Source organism: Neoarius graeffei, chromosome 13 (genome assembly GCF_027579695.1).
Source record: "Neoarius graeffei isolate fNeoGra1 chromosome 13, fNeoGra1.pri, whole genome shotgun sequence".
In the NCBI taxonomy this organism is placed as follows: Eukaryota; Metazoa; Chordata; class Actinopteri; order Siluriformes; family Ariidae; genus Neoarius; species Neoarius graeffei.
Window position 1 is genome coordinate 35,704,200 of NC_083581.1, and position 25,829 is coordinate 35,730,028.

General features: G+C 41.8%; 2 protein-coding genes across 2 annotated transcripts; one reads left to right on the plus strand and one right to left on the minus strand.

Moving 5' to 3' along the window:
* Window positions 1-1,885: 1,885 nt before the first annotated feature.
* LOC132896650 (zinc finger and SCAN domain-containing protein 31-like) lies at window positions 1,886-5,450 on the minus strand. Its single transcript, XM_060937639.1, has 3 exons — window positions 4,411-5,450; window positions 3,089-3,628; window positions 1,886-2,780 (listed from the first exon to the last, which is right to left on the minus strand). The coding sequence occupies exons 2-3, from the start codon at window positions 3,581-3,583 to the stop codon at window positions 2,499-2,501; spliced, it is 777 nt and encodes a 258-aa protein (XP_060793622.1). The 5' UTR covers window positions 3,584-3,628; window positions 4,411-5,450; the 3' UTR covers window positions 1,886-2,498.
* A 7,553-nt stretch (window positions 5,451-13,003) lies between these two features.
* LOC132896649 (zinc finger and SCAN domain-containing protein 31-like) lies at window positions 13,004-18,773 on the plus strand. The gene is made up of 4 exons (XM_060937638.1): window positions 13,004-15,075; window positions 15,380-16,477; window positions 17,222-17,761; window positions 18,131-18,773. The coding sequence occupies exons 3-4, from the start codon at window positions 17,267-17,269 to the stop codon at window positions 18,410-18,412; spliced, it is 777 nt and encodes a 258-aa protein (XP_060793621.1). The 5' UTR covers window positions 13,004-15,075; window positions 15,380-16,477; window positions 17,222-17,266; the 3' UTR covers window positions 18,413-18,773.
* Window positions 18,774-25,829: the final 7,056 nt, after the last annotated feature.

The following is a 25,829-nucleotide window of genomic DNA, read 5'->3' on the forward strand; positions in this document are numbered from 1 at the left end:
CATTCACACAACATTTTGTGGGAAAAAAGATTGAAAATAGCAATAATTCACTGAAAATTAAAAAGTATTTCTGTTACATGTGGAAGTAAAAGACATGGCTGCACAGAGGAAATTCCAAATAAAAAATGAAGTTCTTCGTTATTCTGAAATCTCCAGGTTTCTGCATACACATCCTCACTTGTCGGCGGATAAAATATTCACATTACACCCTCCAAAGTTCAGCAGGGAACTGAGCAGCAGAGAAGAGAGTCAGTCCTTATATACCTCCTGTTCCTGCTCGCGGTGGGAGGGAGAAAGATTTCCTTTCAATACATTCAACTAAATACGTCAGACATCTGAATCTTCAATGAGGAAGTTTGCTTGTAACTTGACATGGAGCTAGAATCCAAAGACACAGGAATCTCAATTCTCCGAGCCGTGGCACAAATACGCCGTGTCTTTGAGATCAGTCATAGCACTCAAAATAAACAAGCCCAGCGAGAGCCGAGAACTGTTTGATAACAACTAAAGTCCGCTGACTTGACATCAGCCTGAGTGTTCTTTCATACGATGATCGGTGTATTGAGAGAGAGAGAGAGAGAGAGAGAGAGAGAGAGAGATTTGCCTTTGCGTTATGGCCCAAGGTAAAGTAAGTACCCTGATTTTGTTGCTACTCCTCTGACAATAAACTCAACCAAAACACATAACTCGAAAAAAACATTTTATTTATTCCGTTCAGCTTTAATATACACAAAACATGAATTCAAAGCTGCAATCCAATCTTATCATTATCTGCAGTGTATGACAACTCACTGAGCATGCGTGATGACGTCAGGAGTTGCGTGTCTTTGTGTGTGTGTGTCCGCGGCGAGAAAGACAGTCCGACATCGCCATGAGAAACGAACGGATTTCCACTGGGCTTTTTATTTATTTTTGGTCGCCGCTGCTTGAAGACCTTTAATATTCACCTTCACTCCATAAAAAGAAACGCCACAGAGTTTTAAACGAGGCTTCATCCGGATGGCTGTCCATACAGCTGTGTTTGTTTATTTTATGGGGCATTATGATGGTGTTGTTTTGGGGTTGAATCCAGAGAGAAAGATGTTTTCCTGCTTCTTTGTATCATGACCTGAGGTGAGCTTACAAGCAGCGTTTCTGTGTCTCCTCAAACGCGTTCACTTTATAAACGTCATCTGTTGACTATAACACTTCCTGTTTCCGCTTCGGAGAGAGACTACAACTTTTTTTCGGGATATTTTTCGGATTATGAAAAAAAAAAGATTTTCAATGTATTATGCATGATACTCCCTGATCTGAGGTATTTTGTCCCTCCGCACTGTCTGGGAGAAACTCCAGCCACTGAGAGCCACTTCTTCCTCTGGGTCGCGATTTAGTGCACTGGAGAGGCGGATTTACCATTAGACAAAGGGAGGTCACTGTTTCGAGTCCCAAGCGACTAAAGGCCCATAAAACGCCTCATAAATGTACAGTTCAGAAATTATAGTTAGTTTCTCACTTTTCGCTGATTGTCTTTCTGAAATGCCGTACGCTAAAATGGCATCAGAGCGTCTCAGTCCCCGCTACACTGGACTGGTCCATGATCTTACTGCGCTTCTGCGGAAATACTTCAGAAAGACAGCAGCGAACAAGTGTGAAGGCCTTGGGGTGGAGTACAGAGTTTAAACAACAAGACAAGCGGCGCTGAGAAAAGGAGGAGGCGTTTGGGAAACCCGTTCTCTTTCGACTTCACAAACGCACCGCCTCTTCTCAGTATAAAACCGCACAGACCAGATGAAGGCACGATGACGTTTTGCTGCGTTTTCTCGCAGTTATAAACCGCCGCGCGGCTCCAAAGACGCCTCCGACTCTGGCTTGTTGTGTGTGAAATGACTGAGGAGGAGTCGGCTTCTGCTTCAACCGGGATTTATTGTGGAAGATCTGAATAAAGCATTTAAATACAGCACGTTATCGTCATCCAGCACACACAGAGATACACACCCGTGAAGACATGCAAGAAAAGTTTTAACCAAGTGATTACAGGAGACTGTTTAAGTATTTTAACACCTTTTAACTGCACTAATTAAAAAATATCATGCAACTGATAAACATGACAATATTTTTTTTAAATATATATATATATGTAATAGGGTTTTGTAACAAGGAATTTTACAGACAGGTTTTCACTTTGTTTATGCTCCATGAACTGTCATTAGCTGGACATGATGCAGACTGAAGAAACACCGCCCTCCATTATGAGGACAATACAGATGTTACAACCACTGGATTACAATTCCCCGCTCAAGAAAATCAATAAACAAATAAAATTAAATAAAATAAATACACGCATACATAAATAATGGTATTCGGATGTTTGTTTCTGTTTTATAGATAAATAATAAAATAAATATTGTAGAAATAAGGATTTTGAGTCCGAAATAAAATATTAGGCTGATTAACATGTCACGAATTATGTCTGGTTTCTTTTTTTTTTTATTCCGATACCCCAAACTGGGGACATGTTAAGGGGCAGAAACAGCAAAAGACGGCAGGTGGTTCACCGCCAATTGGATAGCCTCATTTATTGTTGCCGGTTGGTGGTGCTGAACCCAGTGGGCTGTCTGTTCTGGAAGCTGGTTAATAAACTGCTCCATTACCACCCGTTCCACAATCCTTCCAGCGTCATGATCCTCAGCCAGCAACCACTTCTCACAGTTGTCTTGGAGCTGTTGTGCGAGCACAAGTAGGTGGCCGACGTCACTGAGGGTCAAGGAGCGGAACCTCTGGCGATGTTGCTCTGACCGCTGTAAGACAGCAAAAGGTTAATAAATATTTTTAAATTAAGGAGGACATCTGGCTTAATGGTGTAGGTTTATATAGGTAATATTTTATATAGTAATTATATGGCATTCTACATCGTTTAGCAAAACTAGTCCAATTTATATAGGAATTAATATCTTCATTGGTAAGCTGTACCTTTGTTTCTATTTAGACATCTTTTGCTCATTTAGACATCTTTTGCAAAAACCGGCTACACTTGCACATATTTGCTTAGGGTTAACCTAACCCTAACCCTAACCCACCCCGTGTAAAACCAGTGCACACAGCTCACCTTCACCCAGCATGCCTTAAGAATTGCTTCACTCAGATAGATGTTGAAGGGGAGAGAGAGATATCCCAGGTGATTCTCTGCCAATTGGATAGCCTCATTTAGTGTTGCTGGTTGTTGGTGCTGGACCCACTTGGCTGTTACTTCTGGAAGTTGGGCGACAAACTGCTCCATTACCACCCGCTCTACAATCCTTCGGGCATCTTGATCCTCAGCCAGCAACCACTTCTGACAATTGTCTTGGAGCTGTTGTGCAAATGCAAATGGGTTGCCGACATCACTGAGGATCAAGGAGCGAAACCGCTGACGATGTTGCTCTGACCACTGCAAGACGGCTTTCTTGCGAGCTTCAAATCCCACTCTCTGTATGATGGTCTGGAACATCTGTTGGGTTTCTGCCTGTGCTTGCATCAGGGCCTCCAGAAGCTGCTTTTGCTCTAGTTGAACTTCACGAAGAATCCAAAGGTATGGTATGTTGGTGAGCTGTGAGGGCTCCATTGTGTATTGTTCCTTAATCAAAAGCCTTGTTACCACTGTTGCACTCTGTGTGTTTGGGGGGGGGGGGGGGGGGGGGGGGGAGAGAGATTTTATTTTTTATTTAGCTTTTGAGATAAAGTGAGCCTTCTCATGTAAAACCTCATGGGTCAGGCTCATTATGAAAACATTTCCAATAGCATTAAAATGACAAAATTCAAATTTTCAGATGTAAATACACATTTATATTAATGTAAATTTGATCACCGCCGATGTGGTTGGATGACTGAACGGTATGAACATTAAACCAGCCCTAGTATTTCATATTAACTTGAACAGTTTAACTAAACAGTTGGTCCATTTACCGAGTGTGTTAGATGTAAATTCTGACACTGACGTCTGTACGTCTTAATTTAATTAAAAATTTTCAACATTATGGCGTTATTTGTGCATTATTTAGTACCATGTTGTGGTATTGGTTGGTAAAACTATAATTTTATTTCTACTATGTTAATCTTTACTTTTGTTGACATTCAGACTTATTTCTTCTCTATTAGGCTACATGTGCGCGGGTTTGCTTGTAAACCACATCAAGCTACTAAACTATTTCCATTTGAAAAGGAGCTCAGAATAATGATCAGGTGCAAATATGCCACAGTTAACCGCTTTATGCTGCTTTAGCCTTGCCATGGTTAAAACTTAGTGTTGCGCAATTAACACTTTTACGAAACAAACGAACAAAAAGATATAAAAGTTTTCGTTCATTTTCATAAAAGTTTCTAAAAAAGAAGGAGAATAACCGAAGCTGTAACAGCATACATGCTCTACATGATTAAAGTCAATTAAAGTACCTCTCTAAAGCAATCCCGGCAGCTCCTTTCTTCCGTGGTGTTGAAATCTTCGTCTTCCGATGTCGTTATCGCTTTCCAGATACGCGAGTTGACCGTTCAGGAGGCAACCGAGCACCAGAGAAGTGAGACGACACTTATATATATATGCTGATCTTCAGCCCAGGGGAGACCGCACTATTCAAACCCGCTCTATTCAAACCCGCTCTATTCAAACCTGCACTCCCCAGCCCCGGAGACGCGATCCTCAACCTCGGAGACGCGATCCTCAACCCCGGAGATGGTATCCTCAACCTCGGAGACGCGATCCTCAACCCCGGAGACGCGATCCTCAACGTCGTTATCGCTTTCCAGATACGCGAGTTGACCGTTCAGGAAGCAACCGAGCACCAGAGAAGTGAGACGACACTTATATATATATGCTGATCATGAGACCGCACTATTCAAACCCGCCCTATTCAAACCCGACTTATTCAAACCCACACTCCTCAGCCCCGGAGACGCGATCCTCAACCTCGGAGACGCGATCCTCAAGCCCGGAGACGCGATCCTCAACCCTGGATACGGTATCCTCAACCTCGGAGACGCGATCCTCAACCCCGGAGACGCGATCCTCAACGTCGTTATCGCTTTCCAGATATGCGAGTTGACCGTTCAGGAGGCAACCGAGCACCAGAGATGTGAGACGACACTTATATATATATGCTGATCATGAGACCGCACTATTCAAACCCGACCTATTCAAACCCGACTTATTCAAACCCACACTCCTCAGCCCCGGAGACGCGATCCTCAACCTCGGAGACGCGATCCTCAAGCCCGGAGACGCGATCCTCAACCCCGGATACGGTATCCTCAACCTCGGAGACCCGATCCTCAACCCTGGTTGGAACCTTTTAGTGTAGCGGTTTTCTGTGAAACCGCGATCCGTACGCCCTGTGTGGATAATGTGGTCCTCAGTCCTTTGTGGATACATTTTTCGCGTAGTGGTTTTCTCACTTGTGATATAATCAGATTGTATTGCTGTCTGTCTTCGGTCTGTGTTGAGCTGATCTCAGTTCCGGTTCCAGGAGGAGCATTAAAAAGAGGAAACGCCTCTGAAATTGTTTAGTAAGTGTTTAACCCTTTGATGGTGAGTTTTTATTTAAGCCGGGTTTGCTTAGCTTGTGCATCAAAGGGTTAAAACTGTTAAATGCCACACCAGCCTATTATCTATTTTTGAATGTGTTTTATGTATATCACTTACAGGAGAGTAATGTTTTGAATCACTGCAGTTAAAGCAGTCAGCAGCTTCCTCTAACAACGATGTTGAACCTTTTCTTCCACGTCTCCACAGGTGTGGATCTCTGTGAGTGCAGGCAGACATGAGTTGAACTATAACATGTTGTATTTAATTGCTTTTATTCATGGAGGGTCCACTGTAGGTTTGTTTGTTGCCTGTGAAGTTTTATTTCATGTGTAGTTACCACGTGTTCCTGTTCTGGAGGCAACTAGAAACTAGCAGTGAGAATCATGTTAGTTATTTGGAGCACATTTTATTTTTTGTGTTTTTATTGTGTTGTGATTATATTTGACAGTCAGTGTGTACTATAGCTATATATTTACATACACTGAGTAGGCCTAATATACTACACGTAATATTCTAGGCCTAGTATTCCCCAACAGTTTGAGAGAGAACTGAATTTATTCAGAGAAAAACAAATTCCTCATCAAGAAATAAATATTTTCAACAAAAACGGATGTGGCACAATTATTTGCACCCCTGTAAATCACAGTGGACACAATGTAACTGAAGCATGTTTCCCATTTAAATTGTACATTGTAGAGTTTTGATGTTAAGTCTTTCATGGCTGTGTGGGGAAGAAATTAATGTTCCTGCTGGCTCCGTCTCGTCCACTGAGAGTTTAACAACCAGGAACAGAAATTAGGGTTTTAATGAGATATTTAATAAAAACATATAAAGAAAACCTTTACATTACATTTACATAAAGCATATCATGTATTCCTACAACAAAATTACTCATGTTTACAGGCAGGACACATTTTAACATCAACTGGGTAAAGATCAGATGTAAATGATCAGATCTTCTTCTAACTCTGCTGACCCTCTGGCACTGCATCCTCATCATACCTCTCTGCCAGAGCCAAGACATTGTGATGAATAGGATGAAAAAGTATTAACAGTTTAATTCAAAATGTAATTAAACATTAAAATTATTTTATACGTATATGCAAAATAATTGTATTCCACATAATTAATTAATTATATTAACAAATAATTTTATTGATTAATTACCTTTTAATTAAACTATTAATATGTTTGAGTACCAAAAAATCAATTAATTATTTAATTGATTGAATGAATGATAAATCAAGAACGAATTAATTACTTGGTAATTAGCTGGTAATAATTACTTATAAATAACAAATTAATACATTGGTGATTATTTTATTAAGCACTTTAATATTGTTTAATTATGATTTAATCACAAACTAACTGATTATTTTATTAATTGACGAATTGATTGTTTTGCTGTATTACCACCACCGCCACCAACAACATTAATCATCATATATATATATATATATATATATATATATATATATATATATATATATATATATATATATATATAATCTCTCTCTCTCACACACACACACACACACACACACACACACACACACACACACACACACACACACACAGGATATTAAAAAGTGTACACACCCCGTTAAAATGGGTGAATTAGAAAAAATGAGACCACGAAAAATAATTTCAAAACTTTTTCCACCTTTAATGTGACCTATAACCTCATCTCATCTCATTATCTCTAGCCGCTTTATCCTGTTCTACAGGGTCGCAGGCAAGCTGGAGCCTATCCCAGCTGACTACGGGCGAAAGGCGGGGTACACCCTGGACAAGTCGCCAGGTCATCACAGGGCTGACACATAGACACAGACAACCATTCACACTCACATTCACACCTACGGTCAATTTAGAGTCACCAGTTAACCTAACCTGCATGTCTTTGGACTGTGGGGGAAACCGGAGCACCCGGAGGAAACCCATACGGACACAGGGAGAACATGCAAACTCCACACAGAAAGGCCCTCACTGGCCACGGGGCTTGAACCCGAACCTTCTTGCTGTGAGGCGACAGCGCTAACCACTACACCACCGTGCCGCCAACCTATAACCTGTACAATTCAATTGAAAAACAAACAAATCTGTTCGGGGAAAAACATAAAAAAGTACAATAACCATGTAGCTTACATTATATAGTTATGTCGGTATCGAAATATACATATTTTTTTATAAATTATTGCTAAGATATACAGTAGGCTGTCCCACTATCATGATATTTATGTTGCCAGATTCCAGACAATCCACACAAGTATGAAAAGATATTTCAGTTGCCATGCTTCCTGGAGTGGTATCAGGATCGGGATTCCGGACACAGAGACACACAATATAAGACTGGGGATTACAAGTTCAATAGAAATCTACAGTAAATAAGCAGCATATTTAACATTTGTATTTTATTTAGAGACAGAGAGATGATCTTCTCGTTACGTTTCATGACTGAGGAGGTGTCTCATGGATCTGTGGAGAAGAAAGGACACACTGAGCTTTTGGTCCATGCTGGTTCAGTCTCCACCACTGAAAGTCCAACACCTAGAAACAGAGAATTTCTTATTGCCACACACCAAAGGCACCATTTTACATTTACTTCTCCAAAACAGAAACATTTTTCTATGTTTATTTAAGATAAGGATTGTTTGTTTGCGTTTATTGCCAGTTAAGCGGCTATGGCTATTTCATGGCAAATACAGGTAATAAATTTAACAGGTCATATTCAAAACCAATAATCAAATAAATAAATAAATACATTAAATAAGTTTGTTCACGGGGCGGCACGGTGGTGTAGTGGTTAGCGCTGTCGCCTCACAGCAAGAAGGTCCGGGTTCGATCCCCGTGGCCGGCGAGGGCCTGTCTGTGCGGAGTTTGCATGTTCTCCACGTGTCCGCGTGGGTTTCCTCCAGGTGCTCCGGTTTTCCCCACAGTCCAAAGACATGCAGGTTAGGTTAACTGGTGACTCTAAATTGACCGTAGGTGTGAATGTGAGTGCGAATGCTTGTCTGTGTCTATGTGTCAGCCCTGTGATGACCTGGCGACTTGTCCAGGGTGTACCCCGCCTTTCGCCCGTAGTCAGCTGGGATAGGCTCCAGCTTGCCTGCGACCCTGTAGAACAGGATGAAGCGGCTAGACATAATGAGATGAGAAGTTTGTTCACATTAATACATTTTAAAAAGTTTAAAACCTTTAGAGGTGGAACCTTATTAAAAATATTAAATAAAGTATCTTCTTTAAAAAATTCCTGTCTCTTTACTCTAAGGGCAGAGCAAGATAAAATATGCTTAATTGATAAGAAGCTACCACAAAGATCACAAAGGGGAGGTTCACCTCCAGTTAATAAAAAGCCATGGGTGAGTCTAGAATGTCCAATTCTACATCTTGTGTACACAACTTGATCATGTCTGCATGAAAATGACTGGGTTATCACTTGTTGCACTGTGTTCCATACGTCATGCAGCTTATTTCCAACACATTCATCCCATTCGGCTTGCCATATGTCACTTATGTAAGAACAAAGCACATTTAAGATAAGGAAAAACAAATGAGAAATCAGTCAGACAGTTGCTTTACCTCCCACAGCTTGAACGAAATTATGATTTTTGAAAGATTTTTAGAACATTTTATTAACAATCCTGGGGAAGTCACATCTCAGTGTTAGATTATACAGTATATTGCATGACGCTATTAGTTCCAATATTTTATCAACAGTAAACTGCACTCGAGTCTATTTCACTGTTTCATCCTGTTCAATGCAGGGTTTTAGCCATGTGTTTGTCAACAAAATGGCATCTATTTGGGCTTTTAGCAAACTGATTACTAAGCTTTTTCAAACCTGAAGAAACTTGCTTCTGTGTCTTCAGTTAAGTCCAAACAGTCCAGTGATGGTTTTCTCATCTCATCTCTAGCCGCTTTATCCTGTTCTACAAGGTCGCAGGCAAGCTGGAGCCTATCCCAGCTGACTACGGGCGAAAGGCGGGGTACACCCTGGACAAGTCACCAGGTCATCACAGGGCTGACACACAGACAACCATTCACACTCATATTCACACCTACGGTCAATTTAGAGTCACCAGTTAACCTAATCTGCATGTCTTTGGATTGTGGGGGAAACCGGAGCACCCGGAGGAAACCCACGCGGACATGGGGAGAACATGCAAACTCCAGTGATGGTTTTATCTCAGTAATTTATAAGCTGTGAATTTATTTTATTTTTTGAAGAATGTTTTTATACTGTAATGCATAGTACTGAAAATATTGAAAAATACATACACACATTCATACATACATCAAAATCAGACTTGATACATGTTAACAACAACAACAACAGTGTAATCATCACATTTCATGAACAGACCTTCTTCTGACTTTTCTGAGCCCTCTGGTGCTGCATCATGATCATGCCTTTCTCCTACGTAGAATAAATTATGATGAAAAATATGAAAATAAACTGAGGTTTTCAGACAAACAGACATGAAATATCATTTGCTTCTTCCTTATGTGAATGTATGTGAAGACACATGCACCAAAAAAAGCTGACTTTGTTTTCCACTTCATGTAGCTATAGTTTAATAGTCATGTTTTTGGAAAGTCCCTTATTGTAGTGTTGTGGTTCTCTCAGCATCTGAACCACCATTCACAGTAAGCATGCATATACTGTACATGAACACTACATGGCCAAACGTTTGCGGACACCTGACCATAACACCCATATGTGCCCATTCCAAAACCATGGATTTTAACATGAAGTTGTCAGATGGATTTGAGGAACTTTACCCTGATTTCATTTGGAGCGTTACTGAAGTGTTTTGAATATATCTTCTTCAGACGAGGAATTCCAGAAAGGCTCCATCCCAGGCAAATAAAAACACACTAAAATACTGATATTGGACATCTTCAGTGTGAAATGTTGTGGGTGACTGAGACACACACCTCCACATGTAAAGACGTTCACGAGCCTCTCGCAGATCTCAGACACACAGCTGAGCGCTGCAGTACACACACCTGAGTCAAGGACAAGCAAGGAACAAAATTCATTACATCATCACTGTTCATTTTTCCTGCCGCTAAGTCTCCTCTCCATCATCGCTATCACCGGTTCGGCGACTCCTCAGTGCGCGCTCCCGTGGACTGCTCACGCGCACCGTTCACCGACAGGATGTTTCTCAGTCCGCGAGCGTTCACTGAGGCTCCGGGATTTTCAAGCATGTTTGATATTCGGATGAATCGTGCAGTGTGAACCTCTATGCGACTACTAGCAAGTAGCTACAGCGCTAACAAACAGCCAATGAGTCTCTGAGATGAAGTCAAACTCATTAAAATATCAGAGCCTTAACTTGTCGCCTTTAGAGCGCGCATCAAAATTAGGCAATGACTGACACATCAGCCAGATGTTACATTCATTTTGGGACAAACGAACATAAATATAAACAATTTTAGTTCAGTGTCTGATCGCATGGCATGCACCGTTTACTCAGGTGTCTAATCTACACTATCTGGCCAAAAGTATGTGGACACCTGACCATCACACTGCATGTGGTTCTTCCCCAAACTGTTGCCATCAAGTCGGAAGCACACAGTTGTCTAGAATGTCTTTGTATGATGAAGCTTTACAATTTCCCCTCTCAGGCTGAAGCGTGTTCCAGCATTACAATGCCCCTGTGCACAAAGCAAGTTCCATGAAGACATGGTTTGCCAAGGTTTGAGTGGAAGAACTCTTGTGTCCACATCAGTCCCACTGAACACATTTCAGATGTGAACACTGACTGCACACAAGGTCACTTTTTCACTCATACAGTTGTGACCGAATGAGCACAAATCCCCACACTGAAATCTATTGCAAAGCCTTCCAAAAGAGTGGAGGTTGTTATAAAAAAAAAAAAACGTTAAAATAAATTTTACTATTTTTTCCGTGCAGAAGCACAGCAGTGTTTTGAAAAGATTAATCAATATTGCTATACTATATGGCTCATGATACTCTCAGCCTAAACTACAGATAAACCATATTAAAGAAGCAGATCGATCTTACTGTCACAGATGTGTTGAGCTGGAGTCATAATACAATCCGAAAACAGCCGACAGGTTTCCTTTTTGAAATAATCTCTTATTAAAATCGGTCTGTTTGTCTGAAGATGGTCGGCGCATTTGTAGCCGCGCGGCGGTTTATAACTGCGAGAAAACGCAGCAAAATGCCATCGTGCCTCCATCTGGTCTGTGCGCTTTTATACTGAGAAGAGGCGGTGTGTTTGTGAAGTCGAAAGAGAACGGGTTTCCCCAAACGCTTTCTCCTTTTCTCAGCGCCGCTTGTCTTGTGCGATGACAGACTTAAGTGGTGACGTCGTATACGTCAACACTTAAGTCTGTCATCGCACAAAACAAGCGGCGCTGAGAAAAGGAGGAAGCGTTTCGGAAGTTTCGGAAAGCCATGGCTTTCCGAAACGCTTCCTCCTTTTCTCAGCGCCTCTTGTTATGACTGGGTTCCCACTGGGTTCAGCACCACCAACCGGCAACAATAAATGAGGCTATCCAATTGGCGGTGAACCACCTGCCGTCTTTTGCTGTTTCTGCCCCTTAACATGTCCCCAGTTTGGGGTATCGGAATAAAAAAAAAAAAAAAACAGACGTAATTCGTGACATGTTAATCAGCCTAATATTTTATTTCGGACTCAAAATCCTTATTTCTACAATATTTATTTTATTATTTATCTATAAAACAGAAACAAACATCCGAATATCATTATTTATGTATGCGTGTATTTATTTTATTTAATTTTATTTGTTTATTGATTTTCTTGAGCGGGGAATTGTAATCCAGTGGTTGTAACATCTGTATTGTCCTCATAATGGAGGGCGGTGTTTCTTCAGTCTGCATCATGTCCAGCTAATGACAGTTCATGGAGCATAAACAAAGTGAAAACCTGTCTGTAAAATTCCTTGTTACAAAACCCTATTACATATATATATATATTTAAAAAAAATATTGTCATGTTTATCAGTTGCATGATATTTTTTAATTAGTGCAGTTAAAAGGTGTTAAAATACTTAAACAGTCTCCTGTAATCACTTGGTTAAAACTTTTCTTGCATGTCTTCACGGGTGTGTATCTCTGTGTGTGCTGGATGACGATAACGTGCTGTATTTAAATGCTTTATTCAGATCTTCCACAATAAATCCCGGTTGAAGCAGAAGCCGACTCCTCCTCAGTCATTTCACACACAACAAGCCAGAGTCGGAGGCGTCTTTGGAGCCGCGCGGCGGTTTATAACTGCGAGAAAACGCAGCAAAACGTCATCGTGCCTTCATCTGGTCTGTGCGGTTTTATACTGAGAAGAGGCGGTGCGTTTGTGAAGTCGAAAGAGAACGGGTTTCCCAAACGCCTCCTCCTTTTCTCAGCGCCGCTTGTCTTGTTGTTTAAACTCTGTACTCCACCCCAAGGCCTTCACACTTGTTCGCTGCTGTCTTTCTGAAGTATTTCCGCAGAAGCGCAGTAAGATCATGGACCAGTCCAGTGTAGCGGGGACTGAGACGCTCTGATGCCATTTTAGCGTACGGCATTTCAGAAAGACAATCAGCGAAAAGTGAGAAACTAACTATAATTTCTTAACTGTACATTTATGAGGCGTTTTATGGGCCTTTAGTCGCTTGGGACTCGAAACAGTGGCCTCCCTTTGTCTAATGGTAAATCCGCCTCTCCAGTGCACTAAATCGCGACCCAGAGGAAGAAGTGGCTCTCAGTGGCTGGAGTTTCTCCCAGACAGTGCGGAGGGACAAAATACCTCAGATCAGGGAGTATCATGTATAATAGACATAGAATATCTTTTTTTCATAATCCGAAAAATATCCCGAAAAAAGTTGTAGTCTATCTCCGAAAAAAAGCGGTCCAGTGGAAATCAGTTCGCTTCTCATTCACTTCCTCATGGCGATGGCGGACTGATCAGCTGCCGCAGTGTCTTTCTAGCGGCAGATCCGAAATGTCCTCACCCGCTTCCAGTCCGGGCTCAGAAAGAGAAAAGTTACTCAGCAACAGCCAGAAATGGAGGTGGCGGAGCAGAGGAGGTGAAGTTACAACAAGTTCACCCGCTCAGAGCAGAAAGGAATAATTAATTAGCGTAAACTACAAAAAACAAGCAAAAAAACTAACTATAATTTCTGAACTGTACATTTATGAGGCGTTTTATGGGCCTTTAGTCGCTTGGGACTCGAAACAGTGACCTCCCTTTGTCTAATAGTAAATCCGCCTCTCCAGTGCACTAAATCGCGACCCAGAGGAAGAAGTGGCTCTCAGTGGCTGGAGTTTCTCCCAGACAGTGCGGAGGGACAAAATACCTCAGATCAGGGAGTATCATGCATAATACATTGAAAATCTTTTTTTTTTTCATAATCCGAAAAATATCCCGAAAAAAGGTGTAGTCTCTCTCCGAAGCGGAAACAGGAAGTGTTATAGTCAACAGATGACGTTTATAAAGTGAACGCGTTTGAGGAGACACAGAAACGCTGCTTGTAAGCTCACCTCAGGTCATGATACAAAGAAGCAGGAAAACATCTTTCTCTCTGGGTTCAACCCCAAAACAACACCATCATAATGCCCCATAAAATAAACAAACACAGCTGTATGGACAGCCATCCGGATGAAGCCTCGTTTAAAACTCTGTGGCGTTTCTTTTTATGGAGTGAAGGTGAATATTAAAGGTCTTCAAGCAGCGGCGACCAAAAATCAATAAAAAGCCCAGTGGAAATCCGCTCGTTTCTCATGGCGATGTCGGACTGTCTTTCTCGCCGCGGACACACACACACACACACACAAAGACACGCAACTCCTGACGTCATCACGCATGCTCAGTGAGTTGCCATACACTGCAGATAATGATAATAAGATTGGACTGAAGCTTTGAATTCATGTTTTGTGTATATTAAAGCTGAACGGAATAAATACAATGTTTATTTCGAGTTATGTGTTTTGGTTGAGTTTATTGTCAGAGGAGTAGCAACAAAATCAGGGTACTTACTTTACATTGGGCCATAATGCAAAGGCAAATCTCTCTCTCTCTCAATACACGGATCATCGTATGAAAGAACACTCAGGCTGATATCAAGTCAGCGGACTTTAGTTGTTATCAAACAGTTCTCGGCTCTCGCTGGGCTTGTTTATTTTGAGTGCTATGACTGATCTCAAAGACACGGCGTATTTGTGCCACGGCTCGGAGAATTGAGATTCCTGTGTCTTTGGATTCTAGCTCCATGTCAAGTTACAAGCAAACTTCCTCATTGAAGATTCAGATGTCTGACGTATTTAGTTGAATGCATTCAAAGGAAATCTTTCTCCCTCCCACCGCGAGCAGGAACAGGAGGTATATAAGGACTGACTCTCTTCTCTGCTCAGTTCCCTGCTGAACTTTGGAGGGTGTAATGTGAATATTTTATCCGCCGACAAGTGAGGATGTGTATGCAGAAACCTGGAGATTTCAGAATAACGAAGAACTTCATAGTTTTTATTTGGAATTTCCTCTGTGCAGCCATGTCTTTTACTTCCACATGTAACAGAAATACTTTTTAATTTTCAGTGAATTATTGCTATGTTCAATCTTTTTTCATACAAAATGTTGTGTGAATGTTTTTGTCTTAATCCGATGCAAACAAATGTCCTTTAATTCTTCTTTTTGTGCACTTTTCTAGACATTAATCCCTTGACACACACACACACACACACACACACACACACACACACACACACACACACACACACACACACACACACACACACACACACACACAAAATAAAATTTCCACACATATATTCAGTGTAAGCTTCGTGTTCTGCTTGTGTGTGTGTGACTGCAGGAGGAAACACAGATCCATTCGCTGAGAAAAACCTCCCTCTGGAAAGAGTCGAGTTACTGCGGATTCTCCGCCCTGTACAGCCACTCCTCATCAGTCACTGTACATTTCCGTGTTTCAGTCCTGCAGGCTCGAGGGCTATGTGGTGGAGGTGACTTTCCAGAATCGCGGACATCTTTTATTTCATGTTTCTCCGAGGTCTCTAGGCCGGTGGGCAGAAGAACTTTCTGATGCGGTTTTCTGAGAAGCGACGGCTCCATTTGTGTGAAACCTGCTCATTGCGATGGCTGTGTTTGCTTGTTTTGTCGGTCATTAATTCTGTTCGAGTTGAGACCAAAGAGAAGGATGTTTTTCTGCGTCTTTGTATTTATGGCCCGAGTTCAGGGTACAAACAACGTCTCGACCTTCCCTCAAACGCCTTCATCTTGTCACAGCAAAACAGTCGAAGTGGAGAAATCCACAGATCCTCACCCGTCGCTCCTGGCCGACCGATGTTTCACTCCTGGCGCTGCGGATGTGGACAATAAGTCGGAGGTTTCAGAGTCAGGGCACAGTGAAGTTTCTAAATGATTATTAGGGTAAGTTCGAGTTGCAGCTCAAGGGCCAATCCGGCGACCAATGGGTCGAAATTCGTGGCCTTTTATCCCCGTACGACGGATAATTGATCTGGGCCTTTCAGCGTCGGAGCATAACGTGTTAGTCATTTAAAAATAATATTTAGTAATGGAAGTTTTAGTTGCAGTTGACAGGGCTAAGGGATTTTCAGGTGACTCTCTTTGGATAAAATCTTGTAGTCGGTGGTGGCTCAGTGGACTCGAGGAAGATTTCGATTGAACTGCATTTTATTTGAGAATGAAGCGCGAGGATCACAGCCGATACGACGGAGGTTCCGACCGCGCTTCGGTGCTTCTCAGTCCTCTGCTGGATGTCTGAGCGCAGGAGGAGCGCATGATTTGCATTCAATTATTTCACTCGTATTTGCAAATCGCAGAGTAAAAGGCTGATCATGACACTGGGAGGGCCAATCTGCTCCTCATCTCTCTGCATGACTTTTGCACCTGGAGAAAAGGATACAGCGACCGTCAGAAATCAGCTGGACAGGTAATTCAATTCACTTGGACCCTTTATGATTCTTTTACAACTTTATAGATGTTCTCTTTTTATTTTTTTCCGGAATCGACAGCAACGTTAGAAACACACTGGTCCAACAGCACCCCAGGGAAGAGGCTGAGATCCTGTCGGATTTCCGCAGGACATCTTCTAAATCATTGTCTCTCACCACGTATCCGTCCTTATTCTAAACCGAAATTAACTTATTCTAAACCGAAATGAATGAAATTAACTAAACCCCGCCTCCTCCTGTATCAGGAGTGTATATAAAGGCCGGACCTGCAACTTCTGCATTATCACTCACTGACCTGCTGAAAGTCCGCTGACCTGCATTTTACAAAACTTTCAGCAAATTGTCCACATTATCCGGGGTGAGACTAACACAGTCGGTAAATGGACCAACTGTTTAGTTAAACTGTTCTAGTTAATAATGAAATACTAGGGCTGGTTTAATGTTCATACCGTTCAGTCATCCAATCACATCGGCGGTGACCAAATTTACATTAATATAAATGTGTATTTACATCTGAAATTTAGAATTTTGTCCTTTTAATGCTATTGGAAATGTTTTCCTAATGAGCCTGACCCATGAGGTTTTACATGAGAAGGCTCAATTTATCTCAAAAGCTAAACAAAAACTAAAATCTCTCTCTCTCTCCACACACACACACACACACACACACACACACACACACACACACACACACACACACACACACACACACACACACACAGAGTGCACCAGTTGTATCAAGGCCTTTGATTGAGCAACAATACACAATGGAGCCCTCACAGCTCACCAACATACAATACCTTTGGATTCTTCGTGACGTTCAACTAGAGCAAAAGCAGCTTCTGGAGGCCCTGATGCAAGCACAGGCAGAAACCCAACAGATGTTCCAGACCATCATACAGAGAGTGGGATCTGAAGCTCGCAAGAAAGCCGTCTTGCAGTGGTCAGAGCAACATCGTCAGCGGTTTCGCTCCTTGATCCTCAGTGATGTCGGCAACCCATTTGCATTTGCACAACAGCTCCATGACCACTGTCAGAAGTGGTTGCTGGCTGAGGATCAAGATGCCAGAAGGATTGTAGAGCGGGTGGTAATGGAGCAGTTTGTTGCCCAACTTCCAGAAGTAACAGCCAAGTGGGTCCAGCACCAACAACCAGCAACACTAAACGAGGCCATCCAATTGGCAGAGAATCACCTGGGATCTCTCTCTCTCCCCTTCAACATCTATCTGAGTGAAGCAATGCTAAAGGCATGCTGGGTGAAGGTGAGCTGTGTGCACTGGTTTTACACGGGGTGGGGGTGGGGGGGTAATGCTGCATTTTAGTCAAATGCAGCATTACACCTGTTTGCACTTTCTTATGTGGAAATGTTACAACTTGATAAGCAAATATGTGCAAATATAGCTGGTTTTTGCAAAAGATATCTAAATGAGCAAAAGATGTCTAAATAGAAACAAAGGTACAGTTTACCAATGAAGATATTAATTCCTATATAAATTGGACTAGTTTTGCTAAACGATGTAGAATGCCATATAATTACTATATAAAATATTACCTATATAAACCTACACCATTAAGCCAGATGTCCTCCTTCTTAATTTAAAAATATTGATTAACCATTTGCTGTCTTATAGCGGTCAGAGCAACATCGCCAGAGGTTCCGCTCCTTGACCCTCAGTGACGTCGGCCACCTATTTGTGCTTGCACAAGAGCTCCAACACAACTGTGAGAAGTGGTTGCTGGCTGAGGATCATGACGCTGGAAGGATTGTGGAACGGGTGGTAATGGAGCAGTTCATTAACCAGCTTCCAGAACAGACAGCCCACTGGGTTCAGCACCACCAACCAGCAACAATAAATGAGGCTATCCAATTGGCGGTGAACCATCTGGCGTCTTTTGCTATCTCTGCCCCTTAACATGTCCCCAGTTTGGGGTATTGGAATAAAAAGAAAACCAGACATAATTCGTGACATGTTAATCAGGCTAATATTTTATTTCGGACTCAAAATCCTTATTTCTACAATATTTATTTCATTATTTACCTATAAAACAGAGACAACCATTCGAATACCATTATTTGTATGCGTGTATTTATTTCATTTTATTTTATTTGTTTATTGATTATCTTGAGCGGGGAATTGTAATCCAGTGGTTGTAACATCAGTATTGTCCTCATAATGGAGGGCGGAGTTTCTTCAGTCTGCATCATGTCCAGCTAATGACAGTTCATGGAGCATAAACAAAGTGAAAACCTGTCTGGAAAATGCCTTGTTACAAAACCCTAATATATATATATATATATATATATATATATATATATATATATATATATATATATATATATATATATATATATATATATATATATAATTTATTTTTTTTTAATATTGTAATGTTTATCAGTTGCATGATATTTATTTTTTAATTATCGCAGTTAAAAGGTGTTAAAATACTTAAACAGTCTCCTGTTACCACTTGGTTAAAACTTTTCTTGCATGTCTTCACTGGTGTGTATCTCTGATGACGATAACGTGCTGTATTTAAATGCTTTATTCAGATCTTCCACAATAAATCCCGGTTGAAGCAGCAGCCGATTCCTCATCAGTCATTTCACACACAGCAACCCAGAGTCGGAGGCGTGGCGCATATTCATAGATATTAATTGGCTATATGTTGAATAGCCGGACAATAAAGAAACGAATTACTTCGCGTTAACTTTTACTTTCAGATGACAATAAAAACATTGTGTTTTATAGGCTATTTTATATCTTGGAAATGTATTTTCTCACACTGACCTTATGCAAACCTTTATAATTAATATTTACTTCAATACTATAATTTTAGACACATCCAACAAACAACTGGGTTAAATATTTGAGTGAAAATGATTCATAGTTAAACACACACACTCTCTCTCTCTCACACACACACACACACACACACACACACACACACACACACTATAGGAACCAACAAAATTTAAAAGAAAAAAGAATCGTTTAAGAAAAAAAACTGACACTACTGGTTGTATAATTATGCAAATCCAACTTTAATGAAGCATTTGACTGTGCCCAGAATTAACAGATCACATTCAAACTCATGTTCAGATATAATTTTCATACACCTGTCATCAGTGAAAGGCGGCACGGTGGTATTGTGGTTTGGCGTGGAATCCAGTTAAAAAAAACACCATGTCGTAGCAAGCACTCGCGCGGACAGGCAACCCAATCAGAGGGGACGCAAGGAGGAGAGGTATTTTACTGGTCATAGAACTATCACGTAACAGGTGAATTCAAGAACACACACACGCCCGGGCACACATTCATTGCGCAGTGCGCAAGGGCACTTATTTCTGAAAATTACGTCCAAAAGCAGTGTTTTTGAGGGTGCTGAGCTAGGGGGTGCTGAGCTCGTTTTTGGGGGTGCTTGAGCACCCCCAAAAATAGGCTAAACACGCCCCTGGGCCCTTGAGCTGCAACTCGAACTTACCCTAATAATCATTTAATAACTTCACTGTGCCCTGACTCTGAAACCTCCGACTTATTTTCCACATCCGCAGCGCCAGGAGTGAAACATCGGTCGGCCAGGAGCGACGGGTGAGGATCTGTGGATTTCTCCACTTCGACTGTTTTGCTGTGACAAGATGAAGGCGTTTGAGGGAAGGTCGAGACGTTGTTTGTACCCTGAACTCGGGCCATAAATACAAAGACGCAGAAAAACATCCTTCTCTTTGGTCTCAACTCGAACAGAATTAATGACCGACAAAACAAGCAAACACAGCCATCGCAATGAGCAGGTTTCACACAAATGGAGCCGTCGCTTCTCAGAAAACCGCATCAGAAAGTTCTTCTGCCCACCGGCCTAGAGACCTCGGAGAAACATGAAATAAAAGATGTCCGCGATTCCGGAAAGTCACCTCCACCACATAGCCTTACTGAGGCCAATGTCGACATGATCTTTTAGAAAAGCCGCGGCATTAAAAGCGTGTGTGAAAATAATGTCCCGATGTGTGCCCCCTCCGCACACACACACCGGACCTCTGTCTCTCTTGCTCTGTCACGTGAACAAGCGTGCAGTGCATTCAATGTGAGGTTGCAGCAGCATAGCGTCCTGGAAGCCACGGCCTTGTCGTAGCGCAGACAACACATCGGTCAGTCAGTCAGCTCTTCCCCTGCCCCACCAGCCAGGTAACACATGAATCGAGTGAAAATGTATTGTTTTTCCTCTAAGCCCAAGCTGTAATTATTTTGTCGTGAAGTAGCCCGTGGCATACAGAAACAACTGCACATAAGTATTATATTTTTTTGCTAGGTCATTTTCAGATTCAGGAAAACAAAATTTCTTTTTCTATTTTGTTCAACTAGAGATTCCTGGCAAAGTCAAAAAGCCTTGATGTAATAAATTAACATTAAGTGGTTGTTTTACACCTTTAAAAACTAAAACGGGTCAGTGGCGACCTGAACACAAGGAGGGTTAAATCTCAGACTTTTATAATAAGGTGTTCCACATGCGCAAAAAAGTGCCCTTTTTTCCCCCCAGAGCACTTGCCCCCCAAAATGTCTGTGCACGCCACTCTCTCTGTGTGTGTGTGTGTGTGTGTGTGTGTGTGTGAGCAGTCACGGGATTAATATCAGAAAACTGCACAAAAAGAAGAATTAAAGGACATTTGTTTGCATCGGATTAAGACAAAAACATTCACACAACATTTTGTGGGAAAAAAGATTGAAAATAGCAATAATTCACTGAAAATTAAAAAGTATTTCTGTTACATGTGGAAGTAAAAGACATGGCTGCACAGAGGAAATTCCAAATAAAAACTATCCCTGCAAACACATACAGTTGGGGCCCACATGGGCCTCATTTGGGCTAGGTGGGCTTCGGCTGGGCATGGGCTTCGAGTGGGCTTTGTTGTTGGGCCCCACATGGGCAATGGGTGGGCATTAAATGGGCTAAATTAAGCATGGGCAATAAGTGGGCTTTGTTGTTGGGCCCCACATGGGCAATGGGTGGGCATTATGGGCTAAATTAAGCATGGGCAATAAGTGGGCTTTGTTGTTGGAGCCCACATGGGTAATAGGTGGGCAGTAGATGGGCTAAACTAATAGATGGGCTATAAGTGGGTTCCAGCAAGGCTCCAATTCAACTCCAATTCAATTCAAAAACACAAAGAATTTTACTCTCATACCTACCAGTTGAGATGTAATAAAATAATCTTAAAAAAAACCCGCGAAATTAATTACAATTAAAAATAAAATTTCTCAATTTTAGAGCATAACAGATAAAGTTTGCTATAACCTAAAAGCCAATCATAACAGTTCTTACAAGAGTGTGAGAGAGAACAAAGCCAATCATAACAGTTCTTACAAGAGTGTGAGAAAGAACAAAAGCCAATCATAACAGTTCTTACAAAAGTACCCGCTGTTCTATTTTATCGAAACTTGCACATGTTCATCGTCGCTGCGCTTCAAAACGTTTCTCTTTTGTATCGGCTTTTTTACTCAAAGTGAGACGAAGCTTGCTTTGAATTTAGTTTGTCCCAGACCCCCGCCGGCTTCGGGCGCCATCTTGTTTTCTGCTTTTTTGGTGACCACCAAGAAGAGCGTCTGGACAGTGTTGTGTGGCTGAACAAAAGGTTGGTAAAATCAGTCTGCATAATAATACAAGTATAGATGCTAGGCTTTGGCAATAACTATCTTTTTTTTACTGCACGATGTTAACCAAAAGGACAGGAACGCTGCTTTAAGTGAATGTAAACGAGTGAGGTGGCTGGCTAACGTAATTGACCCTTTGGTTACGTGCATATTTCTGTTCGCACGTTCTAACCGTCGACACCTTCATTATACCGTCGGTCTTTGACGTGGGGGCCGTTTTTTTCAATTTGTTCCGTATGTACCAGTAAGCTCGGTTTCGTTAAGCTCCTTGATTTGGTGTCAAATTACATACGAAGTCGACCGTGTGAAACACTTCACATATAGGCCTATCCATAAACGTCTCACACGTAGGGTATGGGGCCTTTACGCTGCAGCGAGTGTTTCGGAGAATCTACTCCATAAAAAAACGTGTAGGCTGCACCTGTATGATAATTTGTGTGAATTTCGACATCACAGAACACTTCACCGTTGTTTACTGTCAGATGATAATTGTAGTTATGCTGCCTTGAACTGTGTGCCCTCGTTCAGTTTCAGATCGCCTCAGGGGCATGTCGAGAAGCGCAAAGGGTGGGGGCTGCCCGCCGGTGCGCAGGAAAGGATAGTGACCACAACTTGGCTCAGAATCTCCTGCATAAAAAACATGCAAGCTACCACCTTTATGATAATTTGTGTGAATTCCGACATCACAGAACACTTTACCGTTGTTTACTGATGATTTATGCTGCCTTGAACTGCGCGCCCTACGGTTTCAGATGCCTCAGGTCATGTCGAGAAGCGCAAAGGGTGGGGGAAAGGCTGGCCACAGCATAGCTGAGCAAATTGAAACATAGCTGAGGTATTTTACTCCCAATAATCATAATATTGACCTACAATGCTCCGGATAACTACTTTTAAGGCTCTGGTATTTCGACAATTCAGTGCCATGCTAATCTATCAAAACTTGATCAAAATGCAATGAGCTCTGCGTTGCCACGAATTCCAGCTGTTTAGACAGTAGACCATTGTTCTATCCATTTTAAGACTGTAGAATAGAAAAAGTGATGTTTCATGTCTCTCATTCTATGGAGAGAAAGATCCTTTTTCTCAGCTGTGGTTTTATGTACTTGGGACAATGGAGATCAGATCATAGACCTGGTATTTCGGTCTTTGTTTTGCACAGTTTTTTTTTTTAAAATAAGAAATAAGTCTTATTAAATTAGGCTATTTTCTGGCATCCTGTTTTGATGTTGTATGTGCAAGACGAGATAGAAGATACATGCATAGGCTATCAAACACAAATACTGCTCATTAAAAGTGATGCTCACTCAGTACCTTTCGTACCTCAGTACCAGTACCAGGCATGTTAGAGCTAGTGATTGGCCTTAACAGAGACTAATGTTTATCTTTCAAATGGTGCACAGATCACATTTTAGGTTACCAGAAGAACAGTTGGTAAATTTGGCTGCATTGCCAGCTTCAACAAGCGAATCATTTGCTTAGTATTCTAGAGTTTGTCATTCACGATCCTCTGTAATCGTATCTGAAATCTAAAATGCTTTTATTTATTTATTTATAGAAATAATGGAGTGTTCGGAAAGAACGAAAAGGCGGAAAATATCAGCAAAAGTGGAGGAACATTTGCGTCTCGTTGAAGAGTACTGAATACCCACTGGATGACGTGTTAGAGCATTCCGAAAAGGAAGCTTCCACTGACATTTTCTACGATGCTCGTGACGACAGTTTTGACTTACATGAAAATTCGTTTTTTTATGAGTGTGACCTGCCAGGTGACAGGCCAGATTGTGACAGTGATTTGGATGAAGATGAGTGTTCTACTTTTGAAAATGACTATGATGACTCCTGTGGGATTGCAGAGTGGGCGGCAGAATATAACATACCACAAATTGCACTGTCTGCGCTTCTTAAAATTCTGAGGAGGAAGGGCCTAGACGTTCCACTAGATGCCAGAACTCTTATGTCCACTGACAGATCATGTAGTGTGAGCAATGTGGCTGGGGGGTCCTACTACCATTTTGGAATCAGAAATGCTCTCATTGCTGAACTGACTTCTTTAGGACATTTGGCAAATGTGACTGATACACACACTACGAATTAACATTGACAGATTGCCATTATTATATAGCTCAAATATGAGTCTGTGGCCTATTCTGGGTAGAATTAAGGAAATTCCAGAGTGCAATGTGTTTGTAATTGGAGTTTACTCGGGTCTGTCTAAACCAGCTAACGTACAAGAGTATTTGCGAGAATTCATTACAGATATGAAAGCCATCTGTCAGACTGGTATTGTGCACAATGACTTCCATTTCAGGGTAGTAATGCCTGATGCTTTTATTTGTGATGCACCAGCTCGGGCTTTTATTAAATGCACCAAAGGTCATACAGGATATTACGGGTGTGAGAGGTGCATTCAGAAAGGCCAGCATATGAATGGGAAGATGGTTTATCCCGAAATATCAGCAGAGCTCAGGGCAGATGAGCAATTTGGTAGGCAAGGCTATCAACGGCATCAACTCTCAGTCTCCCCTCTAAATGATTTGAGTATTGGTTTAGTTACCAGTTTTGTGTTGGATTACATGCACCTTGTGTGTTTGGGGGCAATGTGTAAATTGATATTTCTTTGGATGAAGGGACCATTGAAATGCAAGCAATCTATGAAGTTTTTTGTTGCAATGTCAGCATATATGGTTTCCATCAGACAATATTTACCTAGCAATTTTGCAAGGAAACCACGATCCTTGTTTGAATTCAGCACATGGAAAGCTACAGAGCTTCGGCAATTTTTACTTTACACTGGCCCTGTTGTTCTTCTCAATAATATACCCAGTAGAATGTACAGAAACTTTTTACTTCTATCTGTATCTATGAGAATTCTCCTGAGTCCTGCCTTATGTTGTCCTGACAATTGTGACTATGCTGAGGAAATTTTGAAACTCTTTGTAACAGATTTAGCTTCAGTTTATGGCACTGAATTTGTCAGCTACAACATGCATTCATTGATACACCTAGCACAAGATGCACGGAAATTCGGCCCATTGGATAATGTGTCAGCTTTCCCGTTCGAGACGTTTTTAGGTAAACTGAAAAAGCTTGTCTGTCAGCCTCAAGACCCTGTCCAACATCTCGTCAGGCGGATCCATGAGAAGCAGAATTTGGCAAGCCAAAAGACCATGTCTGTTGTAAGCCCACTTATGCCGCTTTTCCACTACAAACGCGGCTGAGTCGGGCTGAGCCGTGCCGTGCTGAGTCGGGCTGAGCGGGGCTATTGGAGTTGCATTTCGACTACAACCGCGCTGAACCGTGCTGGCTGGAAGTGGGTGGACACATTGGGTGGAGTTAGCGAAAGTGGGTGGACGTCAGGTGATGTCGTTAAGCAGCGCAAACAGTGACATCAGTGAGCTTTTAAGCGGTAGTCTCATGACCCGAATAGTAAACAATAAACATGGAGGACATGGAGTCGTTAGTGTTGCTGGTCTTGGTGCTGTGGCTTGTTGTCACCGACAATGCGGACAGATACTGGCAAGAGCGTATAGATGAGGCGAGGCGCATTTGGCTTCAGAGATTCTCGTAATTCGTAATTATTCTTCTTCCGGGTTTGCGGTGTTTACAGATCCCAGCGCGCTCGCGGGGCATGTGTGGGCATGTGAGGACACTCCTCCTCACCAATCAGTGCACAGGGGAGTGT

Excerpts from the sequence above, each read along its gene's own strand:
- LOC132896650 (XM_060937639.1), bottom strand. The coding sequence starts at position 3,583 with ATGGAGCCCTCACAGCTCACCAACATACCATACCTTTGGATTCTTCGT. Across the intron at positions 2,781-3,088 it reads TTAAGGCATGCTGGGTGAAG|CGGTCAGAGCAACATCGCCA; the intron begins GTGAGCTGTGTG and ends GCTGTCTTACAG.
- LOC132896649 (XM_060937638.1), top strand. The coding sequence starts at position 17,267 with ATGGAGCCCTCACAGCTCACCAACATACAATACCTTTGGATTCTTCGT. Across the intron at positions 17,762-18,130 it reads TAAAGGCATGCTGGGTGAAG|CGGTCAGAGCAACATCGCCA; the intron begins GTGAGCTGTGTG and ends GCTGTCTTATAG.